This window comes from Notolepis coatsorum (genome assembly GCF_963971535.1).
Source record: "Notolepis coatsorum genome assembly, chromosome: 10".
NCBI classification, from domain to species: domain Eukaryota; kingdom Metazoa; phylum Chordata; class Actinopteri; order Aulopiformes; family Paralepididae; genus Notolepis; species Notolepis coatsorum.
Window position 1 is genome coordinate 72082458 of NC_140174.1, and position 11402 is coordinate 72093859.

General features: G+C 42.1%; 1 protein-coding gene across 1 annotated transcript in view; it reads right to left on the reverse strand.

Moving 5' to 3' along the window:
* Window positions 1-10808, reverse strand: part of lrp2b (low density lipoprotein receptor-related protein 2b) — a gene marked incomplete at its 5' end in the record, with an annotated part of 304974 nt that extends 294166 nt beyond the window's left edge. Inside the window, 8 exons of the mRNA XM_084323212.1 lie at window positions 821-964; window positions 1381-1497; window positions 4595-4711; window positions 5482-5592; window positions 7009-7125; window positions 7538-7660; window positions 8808-8918; window positions 10742-10808. Coding sequence (XP_084179338.1) covers window positions 821-964; window positions 1381-1497; window positions 4595-4711; window positions 5482-5592; window positions 7009-7125; window positions 7538-7660; window positions 8808-8918; window positions 10742-10808 — 907 coding nt within the window. The remainder of the gene's footprint in view (window positions 1-820; window positions 965-1380; window positions 1498-4594; window positions 4712-5481; window positions 5593-7008; window positions 7126-7537; window positions 7661-8807; window positions 8919-10741) is intronic.
* Window positions 10809-11402: the final 594 nt, after the last annotated feature.

Genomic DNA, 11402 nt, shown 5'->3' on the forward strand with positions numbered 1-11402 from the left:
ATACAATTTGTGTAGATTTCAATGGTGAAAGACATTTACTGCTAATTTGCTGAGAAAATTGTGTAAATATAGTCAAATTCTCAAACCGGAAGTGTTCCAAACAGATACTCTGACTGTCCAACCAGAAGTCTGCAAAGCTTGTTACATTGAAAACCAAGGCTGAGGTGGTTATTTCCCTCATGGTTAAAACACAAAAATAACTGTAACTGGGTTTAAACACACTATAACATAGAAAGAGACAATACACCACCACACAAGTATAACATTTGTAACACTTAAACAATTTGACATCTTATAAAACAACTAGAACCACACATTTAGCTGCAACTGCAAAGCATGCTCGGGTTGACTGGGTGGCCAACTGTCTGTAGTATTGCACTGTCTCTCTGCTGACCCCCTGCAGTTGTCTCAGTGGCAGCATTTGAAGCCATTGTTGTTGCCCTCTGGTGGTAAACAGGTGTACTACACCAATGACTACTGTACATAAAAGTCAATGGAGAATGCTGGAAATGAATTACCCAAAAATACTTCCGGTTCCCTGTGAAACATATTTCCACAGGTAACCTCTGCACCAAATAACAGGCTGATAGGCCCTATAGTTTGTGGGATATTGGTGCTGCCATCGATGGGAAGGCTCGATATATCTGGCCAAGAGGACAGTGCGCAAAGAGACTGTTACAACCCAGAATGAAACCTGCAGTTATCAAAACGTTTTTCCATCTACCCAAAAGAAATAGGAAAAAAAACGCCCCAAGCCGACTGGACCTAATGGACAGTCCATTAAAAAAAAAACTAGACTACACCACTGTGTGTAACTTACTGCAGGTTTGGGTTGCTGTGGTGTTGGTCTCGTCTGTTCCTCCAGGACAGTCGGGTTTGCTGTCACACACTTTGTCCAGCGCTATACACAGCGTTGAGCCAGGGCAGCCCCACTCACCAGGGTAACAGTCTCGAGAGTTACTACCTGACAGGGTTGAAGAGCAACAGTTCCTAGATGAAAGCTCTGAACATTTCAACACCTATTATGAAATAATTCCTGCCATTGAAGTAAAATTCACCTGCTGACTAGTTATTGGTTATCTTAAGGTTGTTTTTTAAAACAGTCACAATTACGACGATGTAATCACCTGCAGTTTGGAAATACAGAGCAACAAACATTTAAGATAAGATAAGATAAGATATGATAAGATATTCATAAACGTTATACTTAAAATCGCTGCACACGTCTGTCTCTAAAAGTCCTTTTCAAAGCGAGGGTCTCACCCCTTATTGACACACAATATTATTGAAATACAAGAAATAGGCCTACTATTAAAATAGCTCCTAAAAATAACTACTCCGAATCCAAAACATCCCTTTCCTGCTAACGGCGTCTCTCACCACATCCTCTCTCGTCGCTGTAGTCTCCGCAGTCGTTGAACTGGTCACACACCCAGCGTTGGGGGATGCAGCGTCCGCTGGTGCAGGTGAACTCACTCCCACTGCAGCTCTGGTACACTGAGGAGGAGGCCGACAGGCGACACTTTATTTAAAGGGTAACTTCTAGGGGTGGAACGGTTCACAAAATCGACGGTTCGGTTCGTATCACGGTTTTAGGTTTACGGTTTTCGATTCGGTATACGTTGTTTTTTATTTAAAAAAAAAATTAACACTCCAAAAATACCATACATCAACATAAGATATATAGCCTAAAAATAATCCAACTTTTCAGTTATTCTCAAGGACGTAGTCATGCAAAAACTGAAATAATGAGGCCATTTGACATCAGGCACATTATTTTGACAGTGACGGTTAGAGCCAGGCGTGCGTTCCTGATATCAACTGGGGTTGCACGCACCTAATGGCGCCACGTGCATGCACGCTCCCGGCGTGTGAGCATAAATGTCCCCTCGCTTGAGCACAGACTACAGACAGTGCCTAATTGCCTCTACGAATGGAATGTAACACATATCATTCACAACAAGTTAGGTGTGAATGTATCTGAGAACGTATTTAACACACCTGACGACCGGCACTATTGATATGCAAAGTAGCCCAGGTGGGTAGCCTACTTATAGCGAGTTGGCGAGTGCAGCGCATTCCTGTGTGCGTGCACGCGCTTTTGCTCAAATCTTACCCTGCACGGAGTGCAACCCCGTCCCATGACCAACGCATGCCTGGTTAGAGCTAGGAGAGATGTTGGTACAGCAAGAGGGAGGCATTGCTGATTTAAACATGCTTCTCATTTATTTGGTAAAAAAAAAGTTTACCTTTAATAATGTTTGGCACACAAAGACCGAACTGACTGAAAAATATAGGCAATATTTGTCAAAGTATTAACTTGTCAATATACCCCCCTTCCCCACTAATCGAACTGGTGTCGTGGAGTCACTTCTCTGTGAGCGTTTCCACGGTTAGCTTGCGGCTAACATTAGTTAGCTTGCAGCTAAAGTTAGTTGGCTCGTAGCTAACGGAACGTTATATAACCGAACAATACACACATGCCCCGAATGCGTACCGTTCGGTACGACCTCCACGGTTCGGGGGCATGTGTGTATTGTTCGGTACACGGTTCGAATGCGTACCGTTCCACCCCTAGTAACTTCAGAATATATACAAACCTAGCCCTATTTTCTACTTACCAATGATGTTGTTGATCGGTAAGAGTCCTTTCACAGCATAATCCACGCTGTTTTTTATACTGGATACCTGCAGCCACAAACTAATGCAAAGTCTATGGGGCCACGTTCTATATTCTAAAGATATAATCATTTAGTCTCGTCCTAAAATGAAGAGAGATTTCGGCAAGATTTTATTTTGTAAACGACATTTTGTGTCGTAGTTTTTAGTCAACGACATTGCATGAATCATTTAGTCACGTTAGTGTCACATGATCTCCATTAACGTGACGTCTCGTATCGTTGTCGTCAGGGGAAAAAGCTTTGTTGACGACCATAATTTAGTCATAATTTTCGTTGACTAAATTAACACTGGTTATGACATACAATTTGTGTAGATTTCAATGGTGAAATACGTTTACTGCTCATTTGCTGAGAAAATAGTGTAAATAATATAGTCAAATTCTCAAACCGGAAGTGTTCCAAACCGATACTCTGACTTAGCCACAAACTAATGCAAAGTCTACTGTATGGGTGCCACGTTCTGGGCCATACAAGCCCTGAAATAAACGACAAACCCTACTTTGGGTGCACGTGCAGTGTGTGGAGTAGGTTTCAGTGTCGGTGCACTGTGTGCAGTAGGTTTCAGTGTGGGTGCAGTGTGTGGAGTAGGTTTCAGTGTGGGTGCACTGTGCAGTGTGTGGAGCAGGTTTCAGTGTGGGTGCACTGTATGCACTAGGTTTCAGTGTGGGTGCTGTGGAGTAGGTTTCAGTGTGGGTGCAGTGTGTGGAGCAGGTTTCAGTGTGGGTGCACTGTGTGCACTAGGTTTCAGTGTGGGTGCACTGTGTGGAGCAGGTTTCAGTGTGGGTGCACTGTGTGCACTAGGTTTCAGTGTGGGTGCACTGTGTGGAGCAGTGCAGTGTGGGTGCAGTGTGTGGAGTAGGTTTCAGTGTGGGAGCAGTGTGTGGAGCAGGTTTCAGTGTGGGTGCACTGCGTGCACTAGGTTTCAGTGTGGGTGCTGTGGAGTAGGTTTCAGTGTGGGTGCAGTGTGTGGAGCAGGTTTCAGTGTGGGTGCACTGTGTGCACTAGGTTTCAGTGTGGGTGCACTGTGTGCACTAGGTTTCAGTGTGGGTGCACTGTGTGGAGCAGGTTTAAGTGTGGGTGCAGTGTGTGGAGCAGGTTTCAGTGTGGGTGCACTGCGTGCACTAGGTTTCAGTGTGGGTGCTGTGGAGTAGGTTTCAGTGTGGGTGCACTGTGTGCACTAGGTTTCAGTGTGGGTGCACTGCATGCACTAGGTTTCAGTGTGGGTGCACTGTGTGGAGCAGGTTATATTATCATACTGGTAATCGCGTCTCGCTCCTGCCATTATGAGATAACTCTTATCTCCTAGGACCTACTGTGCTCATGAACAAACAATTTGCACCCATGCACGTGACCAGGCCACGCCCCAGCGTCCTCCTATAAGACGCCGGACATGGTCACACTCTACCTTCCTCGGAAAAAAAGTTTCCAACATTGAAAACCCAACCAAGGGACCTCAGGGCGCTGAGAGCGAGACCCTCTGCCAGTATTCATATAACTAGGTTATAGGATAACCTTTCGTTATATTATCATACTGGTCATCGCGTCTCGCTCCTGCCATTATGAGATATGGGGCAGAGCAGACGTGTGACCCGACAAGTGTACCCCCTGAGGTGCTATGTGTGGAGTAGGTTTCAGTGTGGCCCCATTGGGTTTGCATGGGTTTTGTGGCTAACTAGCCCGGAGCTGCGGGTATCCAGTATGAAGAGTAGGAAACAGGGCTAGGGGTCAGCGTTTCTGAACATAACCTTTAACCATCTAATATAGAATTTATTTATGATCATATACATTTTGGGTTAGTTTATTATATAGATATTTGCTTTGGCTTAAGAGAAAATAAGTTGTGAAACCCTTAGGTTATATATCAAATGCTGTATATGTTACGTTCCAGATACGTCCTTAGACCTTAGTCCTACCACAGCCTTGCTCATCACTGCTGTCGCCACAGTCGTCCCAGTGGTCGCACACAAAGGACAGGGGGATGCAGTGGCCGTTAGCACACGCGTACTGATGCAGGGAGCAATGCTGAGTCGCTGGAAGAAGACAACATTACAAATGATGCTAGTAGTGCATTTACCAGACTGCCACCTTAGTCTGGACTAATTCCAATCCCTGTACACAAATCACTCAATACCAGCTAGAATCATACCAATTATTTTCGATGATTTGAAATTAGTGTTCACTTAACCCTTTCACTGCCACACTACCAAACGGTTAACCCTTTCACTGCGACAATACAGAAGGTTACCCATTTCATTGCCACACGACAGCAGGTTAACCCTTTCACTACCACACTACAGAAGGTTAACCCTTTACTATCACACTACAGACGGTTAGTGGTAGTGAAAGGGTTAACCACATACAATTACGCGGAATAAGCATGTAAATTAGCGGTTGAGTGTACATGGTTGACCCGTACGCGACCCCGATGGAATGAGTACCCAGACACACACTACCATTCACAGATTGCAGAATGGGTACAATACAGTACGGCTCAATACACACAATTGTTAAGGAGATGCAGACCAGAGAAAGACTTTCGTCTTGTTTACATCAGGGTCCTTGTTTCAAAATTAAATTATTCACAGTGGGTTCATTCCAGGATTCTATGCAGTGCTATAACTTCAGTTGCCTACATGCTCCTAAGAAATCCTAAGAGATTCAAAGTAGTGATGGACCATTCTCAACCAGTTTGTCTACATTATCATGCTCCCACATTTCCATCATGTACTGCGGAGACCCGAATTAAATTCTTTACCACAGGTTCCTCTGTTGTCTGATTTGTTCGGAGTCATTTACTCACTGCAGTTGGATTCATCAGAACCATCTCTGCAGTCCTGCCGCCCGTTGCAGTGCCCAGAGTTGTTGTAACAAGCGCCATTGGCACAGGTCTTCTCAGTACATCTTGGGTAGTCTGGAAAATAGTCAAACACAAACATGGGCAGCTGGGTACAGGGTTCCCACAGACATTGCAAAATGAAATTCAAGGACTTTTAAGTACTTTTCCAAGCACTATTTTTCATTTTCAAGGATGTCACTCGAAGGATACAATTCACTTTTAAATGCAGTTTTTTTTAAGCATATTCTTGGCCTGCTTGCCAGCTAGAGCGAGCTAGAGCATCACACGCGAAGAAATGAGGAAAAGCAGGAGCGCGCGAGACAGCGACTCGTCAGATTTGATTAAAACAGAACACAAAAAATTATTTCTTGATTCAGAACAATTTGATCATGGATGAACAAAACATTCAATGCGAATGGTTGATTTGAATTGCAAGGACTTTTTAAGCACCTTGTTAAAAAATTGGCTGTTTTCAAGGAATTCCAGGCCTTGACTTTGTTTTGTAAAAAATCAAGCACTTTAAGCACTTCAAGGACCTTGTGCGAACCCTGTGGGTAGTGTAGAAGTCTAAGCACTCATCTACCACAGCAGGAAACCCGGTTAAATTCACGGGCAGCAGTACCTCCGGCGTCCCTAAAAACACAATTGGCAGTGTTCACGGGTGGGACGCCGGTGGGGTATGAGTCCTGGTTGTTGCAATAGTGACTCTTACTGGTTGGTCGGAGCGCCTGTTCAGCGGGGAGTGGATCTGGGGGAGATAGCTAGTTCAGACAAACTGAACCTAAGCAAAACGGAGCTACTTCACCTGCAGGTTTAATCCTCCCCGCTGACTGACCTACCTTTCTATCACAGTGGAGAATGTAGCCGTGGCTCCATCCCCGACCGCCAAGAACCTAGGTGTAGTCCTTCTCTGCTCACATCGCCTCAACAACCAGAACCTGCAGATTCTTCCTGAGCAATGTCAGAAGGATCCACCCCTTCCTAACAAAATAAGCCCAACCGACACCAAACCACTTCAACTCATACAAAACGCAGCGGCCCGCCTGATCTCCAATCTACCAAAATCAGCCCATGTTACCTGCACTGAGAGCTGCACTGGCTTCCCATTGTCGCACAAATCCAAAATTAAAGGTCCTTTATCTGGCATACCGTGCAGCGAAGGGAACGGCTCCCTCCTATCTCTAGTCAAGGGTCTCTAACTACACACCCTCAAGACCCCTATGCTCTGCATCTTCTGGCCGCCTCAGACCCACTCCTATCCAAGCTCCTGTGGGTCATCAAAACGAAGCAGGCTATTCGCCTGTGGTACTGGTAATTTGAGTACCTTGAGTAAAAAGGGCAGGGATGCTCCTTTCCATTTCCAACTAAATTAGTCTGTAAAACAATAGAATTTAGCATGTAGTGACAAGTGAAGGTTTTATGTGATCCTGAAGTGCCCCTTTAAAGAATAAACCACTATTGACCAATGTTGTTATTAAATGAAGTTCTTACTGCAGTTGTTCTCATCTGAGTTGTCCAGGCAGTCATTCACATGGTCACACCTGTACCTGCTGGGGACACATTGGCCCTCCTGACAGGTGAACTGGTCTGGGCTGCACGTCTGTCCTCCTGAACCAGGAAAGAGACATCCAGACTAGCTTAATTTCACTTTAGTCAATTCAGAAAATTCTTCCATTGGAAACATTGTCATTTAAAAAAGAAAACTGGATTTTTAGTAATGATGGGTTAAGAAAATTCAACAAGAAACAAAAGGAAAAGAAAAACCAAGAACCTGATTTGGGACATCAAACAAGATGGAATTTGAAGGAATTATCCCATAATTGCTGAAAATGACACCCAATATGGGGCAGAAAACAACATAAAACAGATCAACAATATCCGTTCCTGATTTAATGATACTGACTCGACTATACAGTACAACCACCCTTGCCTTCAGGTATCCCATCTTCTATGGATCCTAGTATATGTCTATCTTAGTAGTACTACTGTAAATGAAGACTTGACCAGGTGTTTTACATACCACAGGTTCTCTGTTCATCTGAGCCATCGGTGCAGTCCTCTTCTCCATCACACACAAAGTCCAAGGAGATGCACTCCCCGCTTGTAACACACTTAAACTGTTGTGACGTACAAGATGGAGGTGCTGTCATAGAGAACAGGGGAGAAACAGTTGGTATTTTTAAATCAAGCTCTCCAGTGTTTTAACTTAGAGGGTAAGATTATAACTTTTGGGTCCTTTTGACATAGTCATTCTCTACTATTCCTAATCATTTGTTCTCTCTGTCCTGCATCACACATCCCCTTTAAATGCCCTGTTGGTCAGCTGGCTCACGCTCTTTCTTTTCCTCTGTGAAGCTGAGCGAGTTGGGGCATGTCACATTCAGCCTGGTTCTGGCAGTAGTATTTGTGTTTTTGTGAGAAATCTACTGTTGCATGTATATTGGAATTATACTTTATAAATGTTCTTGTTGTTTTTGAGTCTGTTTATTTTATTATATATCTGTACTATTATTATATCGCTGCTCTCTCCTTTGTTCAGCCATATACCTGTAGCCCATGTGCATTGTATGTCTGCCCTTAAAAAAAATGCTATACATTTACTATTTTTCTACGTTTGGTTACTGAGGTCCCATTCCAGATACCTTTGGGTTATTGGTTTGAGTATTTGTATTTCTCATCCCGTTACACCTACTGTATATTAGCTTAAATGGGGTAGTGGTAGAGTTTCCATAATTTCTCACATGGAAGGATGTTAGACCCCTTTTTATGGAGTACATGGATCCCAAACTAATGGTCTATATCTACATATTGTTCAGTAAACGTAACGGATCATTAGATCAGCAGATTTTTTCAGTAAAGGTCCCTTATGATCATCAGAATCGTAGTATGAAATCATTATAATAATGGTAATATTCTGCTATTTTCATATTTTTTTGCTGCGACCAGCAGCTCTATACATGTAGCTTGCTCTGTTGGATAGTTGGTTGATAGGTCCACAGGCTGAAATTTGGCATCAAGGTCAAGTGAGAGGGTGTATGTGTGTGAAGTGAATGCATGCATGGATGCCTTATGCAGCCACAGATATTGCATTACTTGCATTACTTGTTTGGAATACTTTAATCATTAGGGGTCACTGGTCAGTTCTCTGTATCGGCTGATCTGGAGTCAGTTTCGCTGAGGTGAAAAAGGTGGTATATTATTGTCTGTATATATTGAAACCCTTTAGTGAAGCTGATAAACACAGAGGCAATATTGTGACGAGGTCACAGCCTTATGGTGGTGATGCTCACGGCAGTTTTGTTCATCGGAGTCGTCTGTGCAGTCCTTGGTGCCGTCACACCTCCAGTCCAGGTCAACACACTGTCCGTTAGAGCACTGGAACTCTGCTCCATCACAAGCCCCTTCACAAGGAACATGGAGAGGTTAGGCACACAGTCAGACATCAACCAGCCTATGATCCACTTAAAAATATACTTATCAAATCTTTAAGATAATTTCAACCATTTATAAAAAATCTATTAATTAATTAATTTTAAAAAGGCATGAAAATTGCACAAGGTGAATTCTGTTACCACTGCCAACTAGCAAGAAATGTTAATAGGAACATAAGAGGGCATGTAAATGGTAAATGGACTTTTATCCAAAGCGCTTTACGCTTCACATTCACCCATTCACTCACACACACACCGACGTTGGAGGCAATCATGCAAGGTGCCAACCTGCTCATCGGGAGCAGTTAGGAGTTAAGTGCCTTGCTCAAGTATACTTCAGCATGCTGCTGGAAGCCGGAATTGAACCGGGAACCTTCCGAATACCAGATGACTACTCTACCTCTTGAGCCACTGTCGCATTTGTGTTGCGACAGAAACAGTTGTTTGTGTTGAGGCTTAACTGTGTTTACTACACATATACCCTGAAGGTTTTATTGAAGAGATCAATGAGATGTCTAACAGTCTGGCACTAGAAAAACGGACATAATATAGTAAAGGGTAAGGAGGAAGATGTTTATAGATTTGATGAAAAACCTGACTATATAGAATATGTGATCAGACAAAAAGTTACCGGAAAGGGAGGGGGGGGGGGGGGGGGGGGGCATGGAGGGAAGGGTGGGAAGGGAGGAGGGGAGAGAGGGGGAGAAAGAAAGGAGAGGAAAGGGACAAAAACATCACAGACATCTAAGTGTAGCTTAGGACTTATAGGACAGCTGGAGAAACACGGGAAAAGAGAGAAGGATGAAAGTTAAATGAGTGAATAGCAGGACCACATCACTTTTTATTTATTGTTTTATTTTATGTATAGGTAATGGATAGAGGTGTATGTAAATTATATATATGTATAGATATGTAAATATATTTGTATATACTTTTTCTATAGGATTTCTTATTTCTCTTGTTTAATTTCTTTTTGCATAAACCAATAATTATATATATATATATTTCATTGTCTTTAGGGTCAGAGGGAGACAATGTACAGTAACATGTTAGTATTAGTCACTGGTCAAATGTCCAGGTCGTACTGAAATGTGTTTAACGGTTTCCTTGACAAATGAGTTACTTGTTTTTATGACATTTATAGCTACTGTTTTGTCGGCTGTGTGCAACATTTGAACCATACTGCACGTGATTGAACCATTGAACTATAGTTAATTCTTGACCATGAATTTACTGGACTCATCCTGTGACCTTGAAATCTGAGCAACAGCCTTGAAATCTGACGAGCTGGCTTCTGAAACAGGTGCTACAGTATGATGACCTGTCTGGCAGAAAGCCAAGAAAACCACTTGGCTACTGACACTTTTGCATATTACATATTGATATTACACAATATCATCATCCTGCATTCATGAGAGGAGCATTAGCCTACAAACAAAGAAAAAGCAATATCATAAAACTGAAACAAATATAAATGATGGTTAATTGAATTGATTACTTATTTCAAAATAAGATATAAAGATATAGAAAGATAAGATATAAAAATATATATTCCTATGTAATTGCATGGTTTACCGGTTTACCACAGTGCTAAATGGCACAATTTACTAAGCATTAACAAATAGCAAGAGATTTTCATATGGTGGAGAATTAATAATGCCTTTGAAACTCAGCGCCAATCATTCAAGATAATGTGCATATGCTAAACAGATAGGAATCAGATCCCAAACACAACCGATACAAATATATTGGTATAAAATTAAGATATGCTGTGTTCCAAAATCAATACATACCTTGAACAAGTTGAGTCCCTTGTGAGAGCAGTAGAATAACTAGGAGATGAAGACCTATAAGGTCCATAATTAAATGCCCACTCTTCCCTCCCGATACCCGATAAGTGTTAGTATTACAAAGTTTAAATATTCATGCTAAATCCCAAGCTGTACCCTGATTCCCTTCCCTTCTAATAACACAACTGAATGATGTCTTCAGGATCAAGATGTCCAACCCCCAACTGACCTGGGGACCAATCTTCAAGAACATAGCTTTTTATGACCGTCTACTTTACATAAACTTCATCTAAGATTAACTTTTTAACAGTTTGGAATCTCTACATCAGCATGAAAAGATCACTAGTCATTTGTGGGCAACAGTGGAGCCGGAAGTAAAAATTTCTATTTGAAAATGTGCTTACTTAATTGTCTGAATCAAGACCTGACAATTACTGCTAAATCTGAATAAGACCTATGATCACTTTATTTTGACATCCTCACCTATGATACAATGTCAAAATATGATCATTAAACTAATGAAGTAATTAAACTATGATCACCAAGGGGTGAACAATAACCTAAAGTTAAATTACTCTTAGTAAGTAAAAATGTCTCTTGATTAGAATTTTCTTTATTAGATCATTGTGTGTATGTAATTTATGTCAAGCTTATACTATTACTA